This window comes from Lissotriton vulgaris, chromosome 4_1 (assembly GCF_964263255.1).
Source record: "Lissotriton vulgaris chromosome 4_1, aLisVul1.2, whole genome shotgun sequence".
Classification (NCBI taxonomy): domain Eukaryota; kingdom Metazoa; phylum Chordata; class Amphibia; order Caudata; family Salamandridae; genus Lissotriton; species Lissotriton vulgaris.
The window spans coordinates 1,504,048,194-1,504,074,930 of record NC_141691.1 but is presented as its reverse complement, the minus strand read 5'-3'; the positions used below and the strand labels follow the sequence as shown (position 1 = coordinate 1,504,074,930).

At 46.8% G+C, this 26,737-nt stretch overlaps 1 protein-coding gene across 7 annotated transcripts in view; it reads left to right on the top strand.

Annotated features, from left to right (window-relative positions):
- The window catches only part of RB1CC1 (RB1 inducible coiled-coil 1), a 544,646-nt gene that overhangs the window by 335,187 nt on the left and 182,722 nt on the right, over window positions 1–26,737 (top strand). For all 7 annotated transcript variants that reach the window (XM_086965748.1, XM_086965743.1, XM_086965750.1 and 4 more), the window contains one exon: window positions 20,848–20,956. In XM_086965748.1, the coding sequence (XP_086821874.1) occupies window positions 20,848–20,956 (109 nt within the window). The remainder of the gene's footprint in view (window positions 1–20,847; window positions 20,957–26,737) is intronic.

Here is a 26,737-nt window from a genome sequence, read left to right as displayed (position 1 = left end):
CATCCATCTGGACACGGTATCCATGATTCGTCTTAATTACGGACAGGCGTTAGACTTTCTGGAGGATAATATTACACGTTGGGTTCGCCTCCCTATCTCGATGGCCGGCCGTATCGCCATAATTAAAATGATTGTACTTCCCCGTTTTCTGTATTTATTTAATAACATACCGATCCCACTCACTCGAATTTTTTTCACCCAACTCCGATCTTTGTTGTTGCGTTTAGTGTGGGGGAATAAGAATCCGCGAGTTTCTTGGCGCATCTTAACGCTGCCTTATGAACGGGGTGGCTTTGGAGTGCCAGACTTTTATATTTATTACCTAGTCGCGCAGTGCGCCTATGCGCATCCTTGGTTCCATCCAGACGCTCGGATCCCATATTTGAGACCTGAAGCGGACTTGGTACTACCACTTACCCTCAACTCGATATTACCCACAGGCTTCCCCCGAGACCCACTTGACATACAAACTGTGTCCACTACATCATGGGCCTGGATGCAGTTGCGTAGGCTGCTCCAGCTGGACGTGCTGTACTCCCCGGCTCTTCCACTACCTAACCCGCATTGGCTCCCCATCACTGCAGATGCGGTGGTCCGCAGAACGCTGTCCAAATACCAGCTCGCCACAATAGGGGATCTGTTCCCGGGCGGACATGTTTTTTCTGTGTCCGAGGACCCGCGATTCACGGACCGGACGTTTATGGATTCCTTTGTCCTGACTAGGGTGAGGTCCATGCTTAGAGCGCAGTTTCCATCGTTCCCACTGCCGCCGGATGACATGGCAGCACTGACTTTCCTAATCCAGTCGCAAACGGGAGCCCATATGGTCTCCAGGTTGTATGGACTCTGTGTGGCGGCCCTCCCGGCCTCGGATGCGAAAGTTCGTGCGGCGTGGGAACTTGATTTGGGTGGCCCCATCACGGATGCCCAATGGGATGCCTGTTGCCGCTCCACTAAAGAGGTGTCAGTCAACAGTAGGCATAAGCTAATTCATTTTAAATTTTTGAGGCGCCTATACTTCACACCGGCGCTGGCCCACAGAATTGACCCGACCAGACCTCATCACTGCCCTAAATGTAAAGCTCCCCATGCCGATTTTGCACATCTCACATGGACCTGTCCGAAACTGCACACCTACTGGCTGCAGGTGCACCATATCTTGGGCGACATGTTGGAATGCGAATTGCAACATAAGCCAGAGATTGCACTGCTTGGCTATGTCGCTGAGTTCCCCCGGACCACGCGTAAACTTGCTGCCATAGGTTTCTTGCTGGCGAAAAGGGAAATTGCTTTACTTTGGGGGTCCAGGCGGATCCCTGATTCCAAGACTTGGATGCGCAGCCTTTCCCAATGCAATACCAATAGTGTGGAGTACTCCACGCAGATCCCCACAGCCTCACGCCCAATCGACATCTGGGGCCCATACCGACAGTATATTAGCAAGATTACACGGGACACACACTCCCAGGCTGCTAGCTCTATTGTCCCAGAGGGGGTGGGCTAGGTGGTTTTGGCCGACCCGCCGTGCGCTGCCTATTGAGTCATGCAGGGCCTAGCGTCCACACACTACTGGAGTGGGATATGCGTGAGCTGCTGATTTGTGGACTGTATGCTGGTTTGGGCCGGGACGTTTCTCTCCTCAGTTCCTTTACACACCTTGCCCCGGCTGGAGTGGTTGCTTCACACTAGTCTTTACATTAGTCGTTTTACCTGCCCTTGACTGCCTATGCCTCTGGTTATGCCATCTTACCAGTCAAATAGATGTGTTACTTGCCGCTCTCTCTGTCACGAAGGCTCACTCATTTTTGTTTTGTTTGAAGAAGGTTATATCTCTTTGTGTCATCTTTCCGAGTGTGCATTATTCCTTCAGATATGGAAAAGTGAAAATAAGATTTTAGACTGTGTTACACTGCTTGTAATATCATTGGTCCAGTCCTCCATTTATTTCCTTTGTATAATGATCATTAACGTTTTCATTGTCAACAATTTACTGTGTACTTGTATGCTTGCACGGACCAATCTGATGCTAATAAAGAGATTTAAAAAAAAAAACTTTTTAGCGTTTAGTTTAAGCCTTTCACTTGTCAGGATGCTTGTTCACCTCTGTGACAAACCTGTGCACTGCATATAGCAAATTTGTAAAGCAACTGAAAGTGAAATGTCAGTTTACGGTAACTGTGTTTTTAGTCACAAATATCCCCTATGGACTGCATAGAAACCCACTGCAACCATATATTTTCAATATCTATACATACGATTTCTGTTGCTGGGTGCATGACCACTCTAACTGGTAGTGTACCGAATAAGACGTTTGTGAAATAAAACAAAAAATATATAATAATTCCAATGGTATTTTCCTCCAGTCTTCCTCACACAGGAACATTTCCCTAAGGTGCTTGACCCAAGCTATTTTAACCTGGGTTGCCTTGATTTGCGGGTATCAGAACTGTGGTTGTTTTTAGTGGGTTTGAGCTGGGATACAAACCTAAACACTCTGGAATGTTTTGGATGGAGGGATATTCCTTGGGAGATAACGGCAGTGTTTGAGCCTCGGGCCGGCTGTCACTCAGGAAACCTACCAACCCTAGACATTATTGAAAACCAGAGGGCTCATCCACGGCTCGAATAACAACTTGTTATTCGAGCCGTGGATGAGCCCTTGTTAGGTGACTACGCGGGTTTCCGCCAGTAAATCAATGCTAACGTGAAGATTTCCTCCACCACCGACTCATTAATTTGGGAACAATGAAATCCTAAAGAGAAAGTCTGACCTTCGTTATACGTAAAATGAAAGTGGGAATCTAACAAAATTCCACAAACCTCGTAGAATAGAGGTAACGCACAAGACGCCTACCAGTATATAGAACTTAAGTTGGTAAAAACGCGTTTATGTGAATATCCATCCACCGTGAGTAGACACTTTAAGGGGTGTGCTGCCTCGTTGGGTGAGTTTTTTTTACATTGCTGGTCCTGAGGAATGCTGGGTCGAACAAGACCAGATAGCTGAAACATGCAGACCGTTTTTTAGGACAAGGGGTTCAAACTTACTTAACTCTTCAGGTCCGTCTATGCACATTGGTTTTAACTGAGTTCGAATCACCCCTCCATTAAAAGTGTTGGTTGAGGGAGTGATCCATACTCATTTTAATTTGCACCTGTTTGGTTTGATGTACTCTCACATGCACTAACCACAGGAACCCAATGAAGACAAACGGCAGCCTACCTTGTGTGGGTGCCTGAGGGTTCCTTTATCATCTTGAATAATCTCACTACCTTTCTGCGACACAGCTAATACTTTTGCATGGAGCACTGACTGGTGTTGGGGGCTGTTCTGCCTGACCACTCCTCTTTCGAAGCTTCTAGTTAATTATTGTTAAAGATACTCTCTAGTTGTTTACGATTGTTTATCCCCAGGGGCAGGAGAGTATGTATTGTAGCCCTTTCTCTCTTGTTGTTTATACACACGTGATAAAGACAGTCAGGTTTTTTTCTGCTGTTCCAATTTGCCATTGTTTTACATGATATATGTCAAGTAAATGGTAATTAAACGAACCATATGGGATACTTTCACATCACCCGTTGTTTGTATATTTAGGCCAAATATATTTGGCAGGTCACTGGAACAGGATGGATACTACGTTACTCACATATTGTATCCATGTATAATGACATTTTAAAATAAATGATGAAACTCCCGGGCGAAAAATATATATTCCAACAACAACATTGCAGGTCTGCCACTTAGCAGAAATAGTAGAAATGTGTCTGTTCTCGACGTCTATTTTTTCACTTTGTTTATATGCGCTCATCCATGAACAAGGCTTGTGAGGCCGAATCAAAAGCCACTCTTATTCACATTTTGTATTTGGCTTAGAGAAAAGTAGCTGTTTCTGCATTATTAATGACACAATGTGGAGGGCTGCTTTCATTCATAAAATCTATAATTCGCAATTTTAACACTTTTTTTAACATACTTAAATGTAGTTCCTTCATTTACACCAAGCTTTAAGATGTATGCACTCTAAAGTTCTCTTCGATCATTAACCCTCCCATTTGTGGCTTCCATAATTATTGCGTCACTGCATTTGATTGCCCCCTTTTTCAGCTTACCTCAAAGTTCCCCTGAATCTCATCCCCCACCGACAAAGATCTATTATGTTAAATAGTGCTGCTGTTGAGATTGTAGAATTGTAATCTTTGGATGCATTAGTTACCTGCTTTCCTCTTTCATATCCACGTTGTGGAATGTATTTGAACTGAGAGTTGATCTCTGATCTTTTGCCTGCAGGGCATTTACCTTCTCGACCTCACGCGAGTTGCAGCCCATCTCCTGCTTCATTGCTTAAGTTGAAAGGATCACATTTCTGTGCTTGTCTTACCAATTTGAGTTTGGTAATATTCCATTCCTGCACACTAGGTTGGTTGAGAGATTGTGTATCAAGAGTAACTGGCATTTCCATAGTGCCATAATGTTGAGCCATCTGAAAGAAACACGTAGTGATAGATTCCTTACCTTAGAATTACCCCCAGTAGTCAGACTGGATCCGGAAAGTTTTTGTCAGCCGTACCCTTGCTCATCGGAAGGTGGCATCGTGCGGCTCATCATCTGTCGTTGTTATCGTGGTTGCAGATATGACGTCGCAGCAGCTACTTAGGCGCCGCCCTCACGCGCTTATGACATTTTTTTCTTTTTCTGCGCCAGCAAGTGCAGATCCGAAGAGAGAGGTACCCCCAGTCACTTTTTGACTGAGTTTTTCAAGGTCTTTTTGTCTCTTTTCTTTGAATCGTTCGACTCCTGGTGCCGTAGGGATGCCAGTCTTCAAGTCCTGCGGGGACTGTAAACACATGATGTCGGTAACAGACCCGCACCATGTGTGTCTCTACTGCCTGGGGCATGGCCACAACATCAAGTCACGCCCCTAGTGCCGGGCCATGGCGCCAAAGACTTTGCCGGAGCGGTCCCGAAAGTTGTTTGAAGTCCAGCAGTCGACTCCGCGCTGTTCAAGGTCCCAGTCCTGTGGGAGGTTGAAGGACCGGTCGTTGAGCCACCACCATCGTTCGCTGGGATCAAAGTCTTCGCACTCGGGGTCAGGTAAGGCGAAGCGTCACAAGAAGTTGAAGAACCACCATCACTCTCAGTCTTTCTCCTCGCATATTGAGGCTGAGAGTGCAGGTGGTGCATCCCACGCAGCTATGCCGGTACCTACGCCGTCGCCGTTGACCTGCCCAACCTTCCTGGGTCCGTCAGCGACTCCGTCCCAGCTGCAGGACCTTCTGTCAGCAATGGACTGCCTCTTAGGAACGCCGGCGTGCCTTTGGGCCCCTCCGGCCCGACAGGGGGCCATCACCCATCACTGTCGGAGGCTCCGGCTCTGAAATTCCTGTCGGATCAGGGCCACCAGGGATACAGGCATGGATCCGGGTTGACGCCTGTTGACCTTGTGACACCTCCACCGACGTCGACCCCACCGGCACCACCTCCGACGTCGCCCTTGCCCCCGGACGATGTCGTCCCTGGTTTCAGCCCATATATGGACACAGCACCGGAACGGCGTTGCTCAACACCAATTCCGACGCCAATGGCGTCGGAATTGGTGTCAAGCCTCTTTATTTTCGGCCTGTTCTTCAGCCTTCGGAGGAAGGGGAGGACTGGGAGGGGTCTGACGACCCTCTCAGAGCATATTGTGAATTTGACTTGGACTGGGCAGAGGAATTGGGCGATGCCAGTGGTCTTGACACCTCTCCTGACCTTGGCATGCTACCTCCTCCTACCATGGCTACGGAGGAGGGTGCAAGTTACGCAGTTGTGTTGCATAGGGCGGCCGAGGCTCTACCTCGAACTCCCTACAGTGGCCTTCAGGATTAACCTCCTGACAGAAGTGCTTCAGCCGGCAGCTAGCTCTGCGGAGCCACTGCTGCCTTTTTAATGATGCACTTTCAGATTTTCTTTTGGGCACCTGGTCAAGGCCCAATACAGGAGCTCCTGTGGATAGGAACGTGGCCCAACGCCATCGCCCGGCCCCGGGCGACACCATTTTCCTATCCCACCCCTGAGAGCTTGGTTGTACAAACCTCTGCTTCCCCAAGTGCATTCCCTATCACACCCCCGGACAGGGAATCCAAGAAAAGTTCGGTAAGAAGATTTTTTCTTCTGCCAGTGCAGGGCTGCGGTCTGTGAACACTGCATGCCTCTTGGGTCGTTATTCCCACTTTGTGTGGGGATACGGTGGCGCAAGTGCTGCCTCCGTGTCCGGAGGAGGCCCGGACAGTGCTCTCTCAAGCTATTGCTGAAGGGAGAGATGCAGCAAAGTTCACAATTCAATGTGGCCTTGACACCGCCAACTCGATGTGCAGTTCTGTATGTATTGGAGTTTTTTGTTAATTTGTTCCCATACACTAATGTGTTCCCTGATTTAGGCTGTTCTAAGGTGACTCTGGCACCCACTGATTTATTAGAGTGATTGACAGCGAAGCCATATTAAGTGGCCTTTAGACTCCCTGTATTCTTTGTGTTGATTATATTGTAGTTGGGGTCGTGAACCAGGTAGCGGTCTTTAAACTTTGTTTCCCTATGACCCTCTCTCCTCTGTTTGTTGTGATATACACTCATGCCAGATGACATATGGGGCTCTGCAGTGGGACCTGAAATTCCAGTGGGGGCAGCATCAGGGGAACCTGTCCGTTTACGTCCAGAACTCGGAGGGCACTGCACAACAGCTGCAGTTGTGGCTCACGGACTGGCTTTTTCTTCCTATATCACTTCTGCCCAGTGTGCTGAAAAAGATCAGGTGCAATTGGGCCCAAGTCATTCTTGTGGCTCCGGACTGGGCTCGAAGAGTTTGATATCCCGAGCTACTCAGTATGACCATCGATCCTCCGATCCGACTGCCTCTGTGGGAGGATCTCCTGTCGCAGCAGCAGGGGACGGTCCTACACACAAACCTGTCCAGTCTCCACCTCTTTAAGTGGTGATTGAGCGGCAGCAGTTGATTCCTTTCTACTTGCCTCCTGAAGTCTGTGATGTCATTCTGGCAGCCAGGCGTCCCTCCACTAGGTTGGTATACGCCCGCTGGTGGAACAAATTTGTGGCATGGTGCACAGCAAAGGCTGTGGATCCCCTTTCTGCCCCTCTTTCAGAAGTCCTATTGTTCCTCCTTTCATTGGCCCAGCAGGGCTCTGCTCTGGGCACTATCAGGCGCTACCTTTCTGCTATTTCGGCATTTCTCAGGCTCCCTGATCAGCCCTCTCTTTTCAAGTCCCCTGTTGTAAATAGATTCATCATAGACATTACTCATCTCTTCCCTCCTATTCCCTTCAAAATGCCACAGTGGTACTTGAACCTGGTTATCACATATTTAATGTGTGCTCCCTTTGAGCCTCTTCACAACGGTCCTCTTCGTCTGTTGACTTTGAAGACTGATGTTCAAGGCATGTGGGCTGCTGAATTCATATATGTGCATAGATCGACACCTAGTGTTGGGTCCGGATGATTGCACATTGTTGTCCTGGAAGAGTCTTTGAAGTATTACGAGATAGGTGGCTCCTCCCCGGGACTACAGTGCGCATGGGCATCCTCTCCATCCCCAGATTGTTTTTTTCCGCCATTGGGTTCGGATGTATCTTTACTAGCTCAAGTTCGGAATCAATAGAAAACTTTCTTTTTGGCCAAAAGGCCTATATCTATCGTCGGTATTGTCTTTGCGATCGGTGCCAAGTACTCGCTCCAGCTCAATTTTCGAGCCGGGCGTCAAGGTATAGCCGCGTGGCTATTCAGCTCCAAAGGCCCGGTCGACGCCAGAGGCCTTATCGATGATCGAAATGGAACGGAGCCCATTCAAGGGGTGTCCCGTTTGCAACTCCAAGTATCCTCACATCGACGTCCACCCGGTGTGCAACAAGTGCCTGTCTCCGGATCACGATGAAGCCAGCTGTATGGCTTGTTCTCGATTCCGGTCAAAGAAAACTCTTCGCCTTCAACGCGCAGCGCGGAAGGAAGCCCAGCAGACAGCGCCTGACCCGATGAACATCTTCGATGCCGAAGACGATGAAGGGGTCGAGCAGGACGTTCAAGAGATGCAGTCGGATCATGCGTCGGAGGTTGACTCCACTTCTGACGCAGCAGATGAGGAGATGGTCGAACATGATGAAGTCGTCGACGAGGTAGGAGACGACGATGAGGCCTTTGGGGCCGTAGAAGATAGCTCAAGTGAGGAGCTAGGCCCGCCCGCTGGTTTGGGGGCCAACACAGAAACACTCGATAAGGCTCAGGTCGAGGGATCGCCACAAGGCCTTACCCTAGATCAAACAAGTTGTTCTACAGCCTCGCTTCAAGGCCCGGCTACGGACATTTCTAAAGAGCCATCGGTCGATCGATCGAAATCGAAACCGACAACATCGGTGACCACAAAACCGAAAGCACTGGAAACCAAATCGAAACCGAAAGTGCAAGTGACTTTGATCGGATCGAAGGCTTCTGGACCGTCGGCTTCCACGCAACTAAAGAGTGCTGTCGGCCCGGAGAGGTCGCTAAAGGCTGTCGAGCCGAAATCCGGGGCGCCGAAGAAACAGATCATGGACATCGACCCAAAGAAGTTGGCGCCAAAGATCGTCGACACAAATAAAGGACTCGAAGCGCATGACACTACGGATCCTAAGCGTCGACTCGACAAAGCGAAAGTCGGCAAGGACATTGGGCACAAGACACACCGTCGCTCTAAAGATCCCGTCGAGTCGACACAACCATCCGCCTCTTTCTCGAAGCAAGTGTCGGACTCGCTGCAGCGCATAAAGGAGAAGGCCACAGCTGTCGGTCTGAAGGCCGCTCCACCCCCACAAACAGTCAGCAAGACTCCAAAGGCGTCGGCACCGATAAAGTTTATACTGCCGCCACCGGTAACACCTAAGGCATTCGCCCCACTCACGGGCGTCGACCCGACCAAAAAGGCGCCCATGGGCAAAAAGCACACAACTGCTGAAGAGGCCACAAAGCATCGACAACCTCTCCAGGACGACCAGCCAAGGCAATTCATCTACGCCGAAACTGGTAGACTTTCCATTCACAAGCGGAAAATCGTCCCAGAACAGCCTATGGAGTTGTATAAGATTCCATTACAAAATAAGAGGGATTCAGCAACGTCGCCTCTCCTGTCTGAACCTCTGCAACCATATGGACAAGAGCCTGGTTTTTCTTCACCCACACATTCAGATGTGGATGTAGAAGATGCTTACAATGAAGAATATAATTATCCTATAGACACTGATCCAGAAGACCACACTGAACCCTGGACAAACGCTGTTGACCCAGGGGAGCCACAAACTGCCCCTGACAGCATTGTCTTTGCTGTTAAAACATCACCAACAGAAGATACGGCTGCGTTCAGCGCACTTATTGAGAGGGCAGCAAAAAAATCATGATGTCCAACTCCATACTGACCCTATTGAGGAGGATTTTTTATTGGACACCTTCTCAACCTCTGAGAGAACTGTCAAAATTCTGCCCATGCTTAAAGGTGTCCTGAAACACGCTGGAGACATCTTTAAGGAGACCACAAGGGCTAGAGTAGTAAACCCCAGGATTGAAAGGAAATACAAGCCAGCACCTGGGGACCCTACGTATATCAGGGGACAGTTGCCATTGGACTCGCTATTTGTTTCCAATGCTCGTAACAGAGCGAACTCGCAAACCACAGGTGATGCTCCTCCCCCTGACAAGGAGTCCAAAGTGCTAGAAGCCTCAGGGAAAAGTGTGGCAGCTCAAGCGGCAAATGTTTGCGAATCTCCAACACACAGGCACTCTTAGCCAGATACGACAGGGCTCATTATGATACACTTGAAACCCTGTTACAACACTTGCCAGATGAGTACAAAGAGGCAGCAGAAATGCTAATTCAGGAAGGAAAACTTAATTCCAATGCGTCTATTAAATGTGCCCTAGACGTAGCAGACACTGCAGCCAGGGCGATTAATACAAGCATTATGTTGCGTAGACACGCCTGGCTGAGAATCTCCGGCTTCAAGCCTGAAATACAAACCACCATACTCAATCAACCAGTTAATCCTGATCACTTCTTTGGCCCAGAAGTGGACACCACCCTGGAAAAAATTAAAAAGGACACGGAGACTGCAAAGTCTATGGGAGTTCTTCAGTCCCAGCAGTTCAGGGGTGGTTATTTTCGTCGCTCCAACAATGGAGAAGCTGCCAGAGGCCAAGTGTCCCAGCAGGCACAGTATAGTAAGGGAGGCACGCAGACCACCTACAACAAGACCAGTAGGGGTGGCTATCGTGGAAACAGCGCCAAGGGCAGAGGTCGTGGAAACAACAACTCCCGATCCTCCGCCGCCAACAAACAGTGACGTCTTGTCACTGCCCCCGACCATACAACACCTGTCGGGGGAGATTACAACAGTTCCTGCCGGTCTGGAAATCCATCACCACAGACAGGTGGGTGAGACAGCTTATCCAGCACGGTTATTGTCTGGAGTTAACATCCACTCCACCCAACATACCCCAAGACACCGTCCTATGTCCGCAGAGCACATACAATTATTACAGCAGGAGGTAGTCAGCATGCTGCAATGCAGCCATAGAGCTCGTACCTGTGGAACAAAGAGGTAAAGGGGTGTACTTGCTGTACTTCTTAATCCCAAAAAAGGTCGGGTCCCTCAGAACCTTACTAGACCTCGGGCCCCTCAACGAGTACATCCTTTCAGAACACTTTCATATGCTCACATTACAGCAGGTTCTACCGTTGCTCAGTCAGGGAGATTTCCTCGCAACACTAGATCTGAACGATGCATATTTCCATATACCAGTACACCTGTCACACGGAAAATATCTCAGATTTACCATTCAAAATCAACATTATCAGTTCAAAGTTCTCCCCTTCGGAGTAACAACAGCACCCAGGGTGTTTACCAAGTGCCTAGCGACAGTGGCTGCACACCTACGGAGACAAAGGATTCACGTCTACCCTTATCTGGACGACTGGCTTGTCCAAGCAAAGTCGGCCCAGCAATGTGCCACCCACATATCCCACACCATTCACCTACTTCACAGCCCTGGATTTTCACTGAATTATCCAAAGTCCCACCTTCACCCAGCCCACGTACGACAGTACTTTGGCGCGACAATAGACACTCTGGCAGCCAAAACACAGTCAAATTCAGTGAGGATCAACAGCATTCAATTGCTGATACAAAAATTCAGACCACAACACTCGCTACCAGCACGAGTGTTCATGCAGTTGATAGGCATGATGGCCTCCTGCATCTTCATAGTCCCGCATGCGAGACTACACATGCGTCCGCTTCAGGAGTGCTTGGCACATCAGTTGAATGAGGTTCAAGGACAATTAAAAGACCTAGTGTTAGTGACCGGTCGCGCATACAACTCTCTGCATTGGTGGAATCCACAAAACCTTTGCAGGGGCCGACCGTTCCAAGAGCCTGTACCACAGATAATACTGACAACGGACGCATCTCTCCAAGGATGGGGGCTCATGTACTCCACTACACAGTGCAGGGACTATGGACGATACAGCAAAGAAAGATGCACATCAACCTTCTGGAACTTATGGCAATCTTCATGGCGATGAAAGCATTCAAGGTACATTTGTGCAACAAAGTGGTGTTGATCTGGACCGACAACATGACTGCCATGTACTACATAGAGAAGCAGGGAGGTACACACTCTCCGCAGTTGTCTCATCTAGCTCAGAGCATGTGGAAGTGGGCCATTCAGAGAAACATCTTCCTCATGGCAGAACACCTCCCAGGCAAGGACAATCAGATGGCGGACCTGCTCAGCAGGCACATCCACCAAATGCATGAGTGGGAGATACATCCATCAGTACTCCACCCGTACTTCCAGCAGTGGGGTCATCCAGAGATAGACCTATTCGCAACGAAGGAAAACGCAAAATGCCAAAGCTTTGCCGCCAGGTTCCCACACCCACAGTCGCAGGGAAATGCGATATGGATGAACTGGTCAGGCAAATTTGCGTACGCTTTTCCACCAGCACCGCTAATACCGCTAGTGGCACGCAAACTGAGGCAACACTCAATGACTCTCATCCTGGTTGCTCTAACGTGGGCACGCCAACCATGGTACACCACGTTTCTAGAACTCTCCGTGGTACCGCATCAAAGACTGCACCTCACACCCAGACTCTTGCCGCAGAACCATGACGACATTCAGCATCCAGATCCGCACCAGCTCAACCTGGCGATCTGGCTCCTGAGGTCTTAGAATTTGACTACCTCAACCTGCCTCCTGACTGTATGGATATCATAAAGGAGGCAAGGAGGTCCACTACTAGAGCATGCTATGCGGCCAAATGGAAGCGTTTCGTCATTTATTGTAACAATAATGACATTAATCCGCTAGATGCATCTACTCAAAACATCATCTGTTATCTATTACATCTATACAAATGCAATCTGGCCTACGCTTCCATACGCATACATTTATCCGCAATAGCAGCTTATCTCCAAAACAGACGACATCTCTCACTTTTCAAAGTACCTGCCATCAAAGCTTTTCTGGAAGGACTCAAACAAGTTATTCCTCCTAGACACCCTCCAGCACCTGTATGGAACCTAAATTTGGTCCTTACCAGACTGATGGGTCTACCCTTTGAGCCTTTCCACTCCTGCGAAATACAATTCTTAACGTGGAAAGTGGCTTTTCTGATAGCAATTACATCGCTACGAAGAGTTAGTGAGCTTCAAGCACTAACTATCCAAGAGCCATTCATACAGATTCACTCCAACAGGGTGGTACTGCGCACTAACCCTAAGTTTCTACCTAAGGTGGTTTCACAGTTCCATTTAAATCAAACTATAGAACTGCCAGTGTTCTTCCAGAATCCAGAATCAGTGGCAGAAAGAATGCTCCACACACTAGATGTCAAAAGAGCTCTCATGTACTACATTGATAGGACAAAGAATTTTTGGAAAACAAAACAACTGTTTGTTGCCTTCTCACCACAACACAAAGGCAACCCCATTTCAAAAGCAGGTATAGCCAGGTGGATTGTTAAGTGCATACAAATTTGCTATCAAAAAGCTAAGCGCACATTAACAATTCCCCCAAGAGCCCACTCAACACGAACGATAGGGGCATCCATGGCTTTCCGGGGTAACATTCCTTTAGAGGAAATCTGTAGAGCAGCCACATGGTCTACCATACACACATTTACTAAACAATACTGCGTAGATGTGCACTCCAAACAGCAGGCAGCTGTAGGACAGGCTGTTCTAAAAACGCTTTTTCAGACTGCTGCAGCTGGCACGGGCAGCCGCCGCTAATAGAGGGACTGCTATATATTCTAAGCACAGATATGAATTCAGCAGCCCACATGTCTCGAACCGAATATGCTACTTACCAGTATGGATCTGTTCTTGGCATGTAGGGCTGCTGGCATTCATATCGCCCGCCCTCCTCCCCGGCGCCTGTAGCAGCTGCAGCACTCGGAATTACTCTTAGCATGGTCATCACTTACAGTACTGCACTCCATCTCTGCCACAATGGCAAAAAACAATCTGGGGATGGAGAGGATGCCCATGCGCACTGTAGTCCAGGGGAGGAGCCACCTATCTCGTGATACTTCGAAGACTCTTCCTGGACAACAATGTGCAATCATCCGGACCCAACACTAGGCGGCGATCTATGCACAGATATGAATGTCATCAGCCCTACATGCCAAGAACAGATGCATACTGGTAAGTAACGTATTCGGTCCTGGTAGCCATCACCTCTAATAGGAGAGTGAGTGAGCTCCAGGATCTTTCTTGTAAACCTCCTTTTCTGTCTGTCCATCTGGACAAGGTTTGCTCAGAACGCGTCTATCCTTTCTGCCAAAGGTTGTCACTGCCTTTCACATCAGGCAGACATTCACTTTGTCCACCTTCTTTCTGCCTTCGCATCCTTCCAGAGAGGAAGAGAGGCTCCACCGTCTGGACCCAAGACGTGCTCTCTCATTTTACCTGAATCACACACAACAGTTCGAGTGGATGACCAGCTCTTTGTTGACTACGTTGGCGCCAAGAAAGGTCGGGCCGTACACAAGCAGACTATCTCCAGATGGGTCGTCTTGTGTATTAAAGCCTGTTATTCTCTGGCACAGAAGGAGCCTCCGATATGGCTGCGCGCCCATTCCTTCAGGGCGACGACTGCCACTACGGCCTTGGGACACGGAGTCCCCTCACAATCCATCTGTCAGGCAGCAACGTGGGCCTCGCTGCACACTTTAACTAAGCATTACTGCCTCGACAGCCAAGTCCGGAGAGACGACTACTTTGGCCGGTCTGTCCTCCAAATCTTTCTGGTGTGTGCTCTTGGTTCACTGACCTAACACCGGCATTGGTATTGCTGGGGTATCTATTCTAAGGTAAGGAATCTATCACTACGTGTTTCTTTCAGATGAACAAGTTACTTACCTTTGGTAACTATATATCAGTAAGAAACATTAGTTAGCGATAGATTCCTTACCGCCCCACCCAACCTCTCCATTCTGCGAACTGATTTTCAGGGTTAAGGTCATCCCTTTCAGGGCCCTAGTTTCAATGCACTCGTAGTCCGTATCTTGCATGGTTTTGCGTTCCTGGGCCGGAAAGTCATGTACAGAACTGACAGCGTGCGAGGGCGGCGTCTCAGTAGTTGCCGCAACGTCATCTTGGTGACCACGGCACCAACGACAGACGCAGAGCCGCACAACGCGCACGGGTACTGCTGCCTAAAACATTCCAGATCCAGTCTGACGCCTGGGGGTAATTCTAAGGTAAAGAGTCTATCACTAACTAATGTTTCTTTCAGATATATCATTACCGAAGGTAAGTAACTTGTTCTTTAGACCTCTAAGAGAAAATCCAAAAATGCACATAGCATAAATCATGTTGTGTTGCTATTGACAGGTAACAGACGTATGTTGTTATTCAACACTCTTCTACTAGTTTTAACCCCTTCCGTGCTCATGACTGAACCCCTCCGTCACGAGCCACGGACGTGCTGTGCTAGTGACGGAGTGGTTCCGTCACGGCGCGGCCGCCCTGCCCACGCTGCAGGAATTCTGCGCCTGCGCGGCCGTTCTAATGAGCGGGCGGGGCCGTGACGGAACCACTCCGTCACAAGCACAGCGCGCTCGTGGCTTTAGACGGAGTGGTTCTGGCGCCGCGCGCCCCCCTCTGCCCCCCCCAGCGCCGCAGCAATATTACCGCTGCGGCCAAGGGGTTAATGATCTTGAAAGACTAAAAGGGAAAGTGTACCTGCAGGAATCTGAATCTGTAGCCATGGTATTGATCACATCCCTGTGGTGAATATGCTACTCCACTTGGGGTGAATATGCTACTCCACTTGGGGTGAATATGCTACTCCACTTGGGGTGAATATGCTACTCCACTTGGGGTGAATATGCTACTCCACTTGGGCAGTGGATGGAAAGACAGTTGTCCATAGCTATAGATCCAGGCTCAGTGATTGAGCGATAATGTGGAATCCTTATCGGAAAAACCCGGTCTTTCTGGGTATCTTATCCCTGGGTGATCCTAAAAACATATTTCTAGAGCTATCACAAAAAGTAAAATGCATATATTATAGTCAACTGTATAACAAAGACTAAGCTTTCAGGCACAAGTAAAACATTTGTGTATATCAGGATTGATGGCCCAGTCTACCATTTTTTGAGTCATTGCATCACCAGCTCAAAACTGGTTGTGTGAAGGTGAAGACCATTCGAAGCCTATGGGTTCTGCTTCACACTCTCAACCCTAAACGAAATTACCCTCTCAGTAGCTTTCTTTGCCTCTGTGTTGCCCTCTGCTCTCTGAAGCAGTTCCACTGTTGTGAACAACACACAGCTTACCACACTTAAAATGAAACATAAATATGAGGAGGGTGGAAGACCTGATCTGTAGCTAATTTTGACTGGGTCAATTACTACATTACAGATGTTCCTGCTACGGGTGTCAGAAAGGGCTATGCAAAAGGAGGCCTCTCTATTCTACTCACAGCTGAGATACAGTGGGACTTTGAAATAATACATATTCCTAGAAGCAATGCACAATGCCTCAAAATCAATCTACCCAAAGTGAGTGCTTATTCGTAAGACTCCTTATTTCTATTCAACATCTATGTTCCCCCGGCCTGAAGTTCAACTCTTTGCTAAATGAGATATTGGACTCAATAGATTCTATTCTTGAGTCTGGAGGAAACTCCCAAATGTTAATAATAGTATATTTCAACGCAAAAAGTTCCAAACGCTTCGATAAAAGCCCATGAAAGCAAGGATTCGGAAGATGCCTGGTTCACTCCCGTCACAGTCTTTCCACCTAAAGTTAAGGTAGACAAACGCAGAAAAATATTACTGGAGTCACTGCATGGAATAAATGGTGTGATCCTAAATGGAAGAACTGAAGGAGATATCCCGGCTGCTTACACCAGAAAAGGGGTCCTCAGCTCCTCCATTGTTGACTACATTATAACCAGTTATGATTTATTTCAGAAATTCTCTTTCTTTAAATCGGAGTTTGTCCTAGGCAGGGATCACGCAATATTAATTCCAAAACTGGAATTGCAATTACATCAAAAGCCTTCCATCTTGGTCCTTAACGAAGCTCTTTCATTACCTGTTTTGTGCTTATTCAATCAAACGGGGGAAAGAAATCCCAGCTCTGCGAATGAAAAGGAGGAAAATTTGTTTTATAAACAGTAACAAACATATTGGATAAGAACTGGGTACGTTTGCAGTAAGCAGCCTTATAAAAGGACAGTAAAATCTTTTGGCAGCTTATCTCTAAATTTACGGGCAGTAGGAAAAATCCTGACGCAATTCCCATCCCTCAGATGGAATACTTCTAAGAGTCCCAATAAGATTCCAATTAAGGGATTACAAAGTGACCCAGACCTCTTTTCACTCGCCTCTTTTCTCATTGTTATGCAACGGGGCAAATTCCAAGCTTCTGGATAGGATGTATAGTAGTTTCTATGTACAAAAAATGATCCCAGCATTCTCCGTGTAACTATCGTCAAACTGCACTACTTGATGCACCTAGAAAGATGTTCACATCAAGTGTTTTGGACCACATCAATGATTGGGTATACTTGAAGGGTGTGATACCACTAGTCCAGGCGGGATTTAGACCCAAACACTCAGTGACTGATAATATCGCAATAGTGCAAACTGTAATTGACTAGTATGCAGTGTCTAAGTCGCAAGTTGTGAATGCATTATTTGTTGACTTCTGTACTGCTTTTGACAGGGTTGATCGACCAACCATTTGGATACTGAGATACCAAGTGATTTAGTAAGACTAATTATTGCTCTTTATTCATCCTCTTGGAGCAGAGTTTTAATGGGAGAGGGGACAAGGGACTGACTACTAAGATTTTAACTTACAATGGCTTGAAGCAGGGATGTATTTTAGCCCCACTTTTGTTTTCATCATTCCTTAGTGATTTACCAGTCTGTTTTAATACACATCAAAAAAATTCCCTCCACACAGGTCGAGTCCGAAATAGACTCAAACTAACTAGTTGGGTGTGGAACCAGGTCGGATGATATCCCACAATATCACTGTATTAACTGTAGAATCCTTATGGAGGAATCAATGTAACATGATGTGTGCTTTGTATAACAAGACTTTAATCTGTTAATCTGTAACTGTGTTATCACAAGTTTAACCTGTAACTAGTAAAAAAGAATTAAACAAAGAAAAAGTCCTTCACAAATACCACTTCAAAACATGCATATATTGATGTACGCTGATGACATAGTCATTTTCGACATTACACCTATTGGACTTCTGCGGAATCTGGATGTCTTTTTTGAGTATGCTAGGATAACTTCTTGAAGATAAATATTTCCAAACCCAAGGTGCCACCTTTTAGAGGAAAGAAGCAGTCCCCCCCCTTTTAACTTAAACTAATGAATATATTAGAGTTATGCATTGTAGAAAGCTGGCTCTTTATATGATATACCACTAGTTGGTTATATTGTGCAAAGAGTCCAGAGATTCCCCCAGAAGTGTGCTGGGCTCAATGTAAACCCAAAGCGCTCGATTTGTGGTACTGTGGTCGGGCAGCCTTACGCCTAACACAGAGAGTGCTAGACATTTTATTATGCACACATCGTCCAATAAATGACAAACGACTCAAAAAGGAGATCTACACCTATTTTAGAAAACAAACTTTATTCACGTTTTTTTAAAGACAAAGATGTACGCAAAATAGTAAGTACTTTTTTCAGGAAAAATACTTTACACTTTAAAAAGTGAACACTTAATGCAATTTTAAGTCTTTGCAATGCTAAGCTATGCGAGGAAAACAAGAATGCAGTTTTGCAGGTAAGTATTCGACTTATAAATTCAGTCTCTGGGTTCTGGGGTCAACACCTGGCAAGGTTCAAATCAGCTTCAGCACCAAGACTGCACCACCTGAGGCACAGGTGCGGCTGGGTGCAGAGGTCAAATTCTAGGTTCTGGCACCCAATGTTAATCAATAGAGATGGGAGCTAATCAAAGTCACGCTGCTCACAGGTGAGTAAAGTGGTGTCAGGGGTCAATCTCCTGGAGTGAAAGTAAGTACGGGGGCCACAAGGCAGCACCAAACTTACACCCTCAGGGGCCACAAGGCAGCACCAAACTTACACCCTCAGCAGCACAGTGCCGGCCGGGGTCAGGCACCCAATGCAATTCAATGGAGGAGATCGATCTTGAAGAAATGCTGCAGGCTCAGGCAAGGAGGCTAGATGAAGAACGCCCACAGCTGCCCAGGAAGTAGAGATGCTAGGGGAAATAGGGACACTGTTGTTCAAGCTCCCCAAGGCTCAGGGTCTTTGGTGCAGGGGTGAAATCTTGCTCAGAAGTGCTCGGAAACCTGCACTGGACCGGTGGGCCACTTGGACTTGGGCCATGGGTGTCGGGTGCTGAGATGGGTCCGGCGGTGGTTTTGTGGTTCTTCGGAGCAGAGTTCTTCTTTAACCCCTTCGCTGCTCATGACGAGCTCAGCTTGTCATGCAGTACACTGGTCGTGTGCTCATGACGAGCTGAGCTCGTCATGAACAATGGGAAAAATGTAAAATCAGCACATGAGGAAAATCTCCCTAGCAGCGATGGTGTTAAAGTTGGTTGCTTTTGGACAGGTCCACTGTCCTTGGGAGACCTTGATCTTTGTCGAAGGCAGGCAGTCCTCCCACGGCTTTGGCGACCTCCAAAGCCGTGGGAGGACTGCCTGCCTTTGAGCTGCAGGACGGATCATCTTTTGTTTTGCGGGATCTTTGAGGGCTGCAATCAGGCCTGGAGGGCTGGGGCCAAGTCAGTTGGCGTTTGTAGTCTTCTCTGCTTGTATGACATTGTTGTGTCTGGCTCCTCTTAGGTAGATAGGAATCTGATTTAAGGGTCTGGAGGTGCCACCTAAATACTATATTTAGGGGTGTTACAGGGGAGTGACAGGTAGGGACTAATTGATCTCTTACCTAGGTGTCTACGCCCACTTCTATGCCACCTTCCTGGGAAGGGGTGGGGGGGTTAAAGGCTTGGCCCTGATTGGATAGGTCCCACCAACTTCAAGATGGTGGGCACTGAAAAATGTGCTTCACTACGCCTCCTGCACCCGAAGAGTGGAGTTTGCAAATGGGTGCACACCTCCTACTCTTACTAAGTTTTCCCTCCTGTTCTCCCTCAAAAGGTGGGTAGTTGAAGTGTGGGCTGCAGTCTGCTGCTACCAGCAGAGGCTGGGTTAGCATTACAAAGGCAGCAAGGCCTTTGAAGCTTCCCTCTCGAGCACCGTGCTCATTCTGGGAGAAGGTGTGACACCTTTGCCCAGGATGTGCTTTGTTTCTGGCCCAGAGAGCAGGGGCTCTCGACCCAGGGGTCCCGATTATGTTGATTCTAGCTGCCTAAAGCCAGTCGAAGACCATACCAGGGTTGGTAGGTTTTCAGGCATCTCCTTTAAGGTGCCCTTTGGGTACATGTTTCAATAAATTCCACATGGGCATCAGTGTTGGTTTATTGAGAGGAGTTGTTTGGTACCAAACACTCCTGGGATCAGTAAAGCCTTCATAGTGCTGGGGAACTCACGTTGTCATGTTTTCAGCCCATGTACCCTCTATGGCTTCAGTGGCACCAACAACTGTAAGAATAGACTTAAATATTGCAGGGGCATATATACATGCCCACACCTGAAATATAGGGCACCCTATTTTTCAGCTAGTAATGCTTTCTAGAGGGGGACTTACCTATACCTTAGGCAGTGCTGCTTGGCATGCCACACAGGCAGTGTGCCATGTAGAGTTTGTAGTTTTTCCCCTCGCTGCGGCATGCAGGCTGCAATGGCAGTTTGCATGGCCTTGATGAGGGGTCCCTAGGGATCCCTCTTAAATCCCAATGCCTTAGGTACCAGACTACTATTTACTATGGATGTACAGGGGGTCTAAAGTGCTAGTCGTGGTACAGTTTTAGGGAAGGCGCTCTGGCACAGGTGACCTGTTTGGCAGGGATCATGGGCACTCTCAATAGAAACCACATCATTTTCCAGGCACAAAATGTGGCGCTAGCCATGTCAAAAGAAGAACTTTCTCGCATGCATACTAAAGAATGACTCTCCTGGGTTGTGCTTATAGGTGTTTTATCTTCATGTACCTCTTTTTGATGAAGCCTTTGTAACACCTGAAAGGTAAGGTTACATTAAGACCTATTGAAAGTATGTTTTCAGTTGCATAAGATGTACACCTCATCTGAATTGTGCCATTTGGAAAGTATTGAATTACTGTCCCAATAAGCCTTACTCACTCGTCATCGATATACTGTTTATCTTTACTTTTAATAATTTTGTTGTGTTTTTTTTTCTTGGAGACACATTTTAACACAGTACTTACGAGAGAGAGAGTGAAAAAAGAAAGTATCATAAATGATCTGACTGATCAACTGAAAACGCTTACACAGCAACAAGGAAGAGACAAAGGTGAGAGTCACCAATGGAGTATGTGCAAATGTTAATTTCAGTCTTGATTAAAGAAAGGTATTTGTGTATTCATGACAAACCAACTTTGTCACCTCTATGATTAACCTCTATGCCGTCAATAGTCAAACACTGATAACCTGAACTTTATAGCGGCTATTAGATATAAGTGTAATATTTTTGTATCTGCTTCTCAAAAACCAGTATGTGGTGGCCTCCAGTCAGTTTGTAAAAAGCACCATCTAGTACCATCTGTTGTGTCGCTTATTCTCATATACTCGGAGAACCAAACAAACCCAACTTAATATAACACTCAAGAGCAATGGCATGTTTAGTAAAGAAAATGTTAGTATTTAGCTGTATGCATCCTCAAACTTGCAAACTAAAGTATTAATGATTGTGTCGGCTTAAAAATAAACCTATAATTCACATTGATGAGGTAGATTTATACAAATCTGAGTTTCTTATTTAAGGGGGACTAGTTGCGCAAAACAACTATATTGGATACCTATTTCCATTTAATTCCTGGTGTTTAACAAACAGCTCAGATAGTCAAAGCCATTTGTATTTAGATTTGCACAGTAATATCTTTTGAGTGTGGATCGACATTTCTAATGGAAATGTACAAATTCAATTTTTTCCATATCTGTATGTTCTTAGGTCTCGCTACGGCGAACGTGCTAAAAGCGTGTTCTTGCAGCGAGAACTATAGTCTGCGTCTCAGCCGAAAAACGACGAAGGGAGACAAGACCTGGTCGCGCGCTCAGTATTCTCAATGGGAAAAGCATTTTCAGAGTCTGATTACGACGCACGCTTTAGGATTGGGTCGCGCGCGTGAGCTTCTACCATAGACAGCTCACGTGATGTCGCGCGGCCCAATCCGAAGGCGCGCGTCGGAATCCGACTCTGCCAGGCTGCACGCGCTTTGCGGCATGGCATTTACTTTTGCTTTTCTTGTTGTATTTATTTATTAGACATGTGCGGTCCATTTACAAAGGCAAGTAAGCCATCAGTCCTTGGACCTCAAGGCCTGTAGGGCGGCTCTCGCACCGTCCCTTCAGTGGGGTAACTCCTGGGATCCGCTGCTCGCAGGCCGGGGGCGTGTCCAGGCTCTGTTGATCCGAGGAAGGTCTGTAAAGAGTTTATGGAGTCTCGGAAGAGGGAATTACCCTTCACTCCAGTCTGTGACTGCTTCTGGAACCGGGAGGTGATGGTGCCACAGAGCAGAAGCCCTCGCCTATACCCGAAGATCGGTCCCAGGTTAGCAGACAGAGTGGGTTAAGGCATCGGCTGCATATCTGTATATCCGGCAAGGCTTGAAGCTTCATACTGGTAACATGGCTTTGGAGGTCTGTGCAGGGATCTGTGTGTGAGATCTCTCATTGCAGACTTGAATCATCGTGAAATAGATTGTTGGGGATGGGGGCGGGGAGGAGTGGCTATGCGCTCGCTGGGGGTATTCAGTGCAGCTCGCAGGTTTCCATTCCAATGATGTAGTCAATGTCGCGGAGATCGCTGTGTAACTTGCAGGTTCGCACATTCAGTCACTGGTAACATAACTCATTGAGTCCCTGCAGGCACCTGTGCGCCTCGAGAGGCCTGTGGAAAACCGCCCAAGCTTTCTCATTGCTCAGTTTTTCTGTGTTTCAGATGCGTGCATTTGAAAGGTGTAGTAATTGCACATCAAGTTTGTATTGTGGGCGGGTAGCCGTCAGCTGTTGGAGTCATGCAAACATTGCTTTGCATACATTGAATGTACACAGAGAGCTGGAGAATGTAAATAGAGCCTACCTCGGTCAGCAGTATAATGTAAAGCAGTGTCCTTGCCCCCCCCCCCCCCCCCCCCCCCCCCCCCCACTGTGATGCACTCTTGAGTGTGCAAAGGGGCAGGCAGGGTCTGGCATAGTTTCCAGTGACCCCACGCCGGACCACGGGTACTGTGGCGATAATAGGATTACTCATAGTTTTCTAATTGGGTGTTTGGTGTGTGTGGAGGGGGCATAGGACATTGCAGCTGCACAACGGCACATTTAAGGTGGTAGGGTGCCCTTTGCCACTGTGTGTCCCGGTGCCGCTGGGATGGGTCCAGGGCCGTCCTGCTGGCGTTTATGAATCCTAGTGTGTAAAAACTAACTTAAACATGCAGTATGTCTCACATTGGTTAGATTTTGGGGTATTGGCTCTGTAAATAGCAATGCTTCTTTATGAATGAGTCCCCTATTACCCAGTAGTGGGCATCCTGAGGAACAAAAAAGCAACACAAATGGATGCCAGATTAAGTAAACTGTGGCACTTTAGAGGTTCTTAAGAGAGGAGAGAGTGTAAGGGAAAGAAGGAAGAGTGAAGGGGAGTGTTTTAAACCAGCATAGAGGCCGCACAGCCCGTGAGCTTTAAGGTGCAGGCAGATAACAACTGTCTTTGGCACTGCCCTGTAGCCCGCCTTTGCTCTCTTCTGTCAACTCTCTCTGCCTCCTGTCCCGTTACTTCTCTCTGATCACCTCACCCCTACTCTCTTTGACCCCCTTCTCTACGTCTCTCTCTCCGATGTTATCTTTTCCTGCCTTTCCCCTCTTCTCTTTAATCTGACTCTATCATCTCCCTGCTTTTACAACTGGCTGCTCCTCTCACCCCTACTCTCAGGAGCTCCTGTGGCGTTTCTTCTCTCTGTCACTGCCTCCTTGTTGGGACTCGGACATTAGACCCCTCTAATAGGGTGCGGCCAAGCAGCAGTCTGATGTCCCATGGGCAGAGGTGATGCCGACCCAGGGCTGGAGGGCAGTAGGTTTTTGCAAGGGGAGGACTGAGTACAGCGCCTTGATCGAGAATGAGCTGCTAGGTTTCTTTTGCAGCTTCTGTATGATAGACAAAGAGAGAAGGTAATGTGTGTGCAGCCACGCCGCTTCAGTACGCTGTTTACTTTCACATGGAGTATGTGTGGCTTCATTCCAGTAGTATGTGTAACACCTCGGCTCACTGCCCACATCACGTAGAGATTAGCGTCTTCTGACCATTTACACAAAATCCGGTCAGCCTACTGCCACCTTTCACTTTTCAGTGTGATACAAACTCGCAGCACCAGCGTCCGCTCACTATAGTGCACTGCTCACTCCACTGCGAGCATGCTCTCTCAGCATCACAGTTTGAGAGATAACTTAGTGTTCGCAATATCCCAGTCCCCACACGCTCGCGCTTTCAGTGGTCGTGCACACTTTTCCACACACGCTGCCACCTACTATCAGTGGTTAAAATTGAATTACAGAAGTGTAGATGCACACTGTCCCATGGTACCTGTGAGCTATTGAGAAGGGCTGGTGCTCTCCAATTAAAAGCATTGAACGCCCACTAAGAAGTTTAGGCACTCTCCGTTTCAAGTGCTGTAAGAAGTGCAGGCACTCGCTTTAAATCAGCATGCTTATAACAAGGAAGACTAGCACTCTATATTACTGCCAACTTAGATAAGCATAAGCAACAGCTAACCATTCACAAGCAATTTTTATATACCAATTGCAAATTCAAAAAAAATAATGCAAAGCATTGTCATTTACAATGCCAGAAACTCAAACTTTAATGCTGCGAGACCATTTGCATTGCAAATGCTTGTTTTGTCAGGTTGTTGAATTTAAAGAATGGCATTTGGCTGAAGTGTACTATGCAATTACTTTGCCAAAAACGCATCAAGACTCAGTCCGGTTTAATGAGGTTTTACCTTGCTGCTCAGATTTAATCTCTTACGCTCTATATCATAAGTATTTTTTTTTATATCTATAAGTTCTACACATGAATAAATATAACGTCCCAAATACAGAACGTTAAAGGCAGCATTAGAGGGAGATAAAAAGTAACATATTGAGAATTAGAAGTTGACAGGCCTGTTTGAGTTGTAAATATACAATAAAAAGTGCATTCTGTAACTTGATACACTTTCACCCTTAAGGATTTTTTTTAGAAACCTTTTTATCAGTCGCTGCCTGTCCCCTTAAACAGCACCAATAATTATTTAAAGTTGCTAGGCATGTAGATTTTGGATTTTCCCAATAAAGCATTTATTTTTGTACGGCATTTAGTCTTGGCTCCATGGTAAAAGGATCGTTATCTTTTTTTTCTGCCGTGCTCCGTTCCATTTGCCCTTTCATGCATCACAATTTCGTCCTTGTTTCGCACAGTGAGTGCATCCAGTAGACCATGGACCGTTGAGAAGAGCTTTAGCTGCCTTTTGGTCTTCGGTTCCTAATTATTGTAGTATGTGATTCTGTCGATCATATGCGCTGGGGACTCCTGCCATCTAGTGTTGGATGCAGACATTGTTAATAGTTTTTCTCTGAAATGAAGGCTTCGATTTCAAGTTGTCTGACGAGATTGTGATCCGTCCCGAAACGCACAATGCACTAAGGCAGTGGTTCACAAACTTTTGACTCCTGAGGACCCCTATTGAGTCCCTACTGGAAGCCGAGGACCCCCAAACAATTTGTACGATTTAAATTTCAAACATTAGTTTGAAAGAAGAAAACACTTGTGCACACCAAACAAATACTCGATTCTCTAAAGATTGTAATATTGTATATAAAAAGAATTGGCAAAATCAAAAACTTTTAATGGAATGGTTAGTGCTGCATCTCGGCGACTATCTTTTCAATATTTGGTTCTATTTCGCAGAATGAGGCTCCTGCCAGGGCTAGACTTGAAACCCAATGCAGCCCTGGCAAATGTTGTCAGGCCAGTCCCAGTACTAATTGCAGTGAGTGAGCCTGGCCACTGCAAAGCAAACTTTGAGGGGCGCCCCCACCAAGAAAATTTGGGGGAAAATGGTGCATTCTGCAACACATTTGTCATTATATATTGAATTGTATTTGCTTTTAAAGAATAGTAAATGATCACCTCACTATGCACCAATAGAACAATCTTTTTGGGGCTCTTCTATGAATCTTCACTATCTCCCTCCAATAGTGCCTCTCTTCTCTCAATAGCCCCGCTGTCACATGTATTTCATTTGTTTTATAGCATCTCTCATACAAGTGTAGGTGTCAGAGCACTTTACATCACACACATACAGTGGCAGTAAATCGTACGTGTGTAAATCAGTGTATAGAAAATGTTTTGTTACATTATGCAAAGAGGATTTCAAGGTGTAGGATTTACATGTCATCCATACAGGTGAGCATTTTTTCAGAGTGCTTGGTCTGTAAAAACACAAAATCTTGATTCAGAATGTAACATAGTGGTTAGTTTTGACTTTAATTATAACAGTTTACTTCTACCCAAACAAATCTTTTTGTCAATGTGAGAATTGTGAACTGCTGGGGAAAAAAGATAGCATACTAACATGTATCATGCAGTTTGCATGCTGCTGTTTGATGGCAGGTCATAGCTGAAGGTGCTGGATTATAATTGTAACTGATAGACTGCACAATAACAAAAGAATCTCTGTGACAAAAGCATTAACCCACTGAGCTATGCACATAAACTACTGTTTTTTTTATATGCATGGTACTCGTTCTTTGCAGCAGGCATACCAACCCTCTGCGCTACCTTAGATGAGTCAAACCTGCTACTGAACAAAACACGCATCTCTCCCCAGCAGGTACATTAATCACTGGAGTTATCTTGACACTTTAATTGTTGCCCAAAAACAACAGATTATTCAAGGAACTTTTAAGTGCTTTTAAAACTGCTGCTTGTGGACCCCCTGGGAATGTGTCACGGACCCCTGGGGGTCCACTGACCACAGTTTGGGAAACACTGCACTAAGGCATAGACTCCACCTCAGACTGTTTTTTTAAAACAATC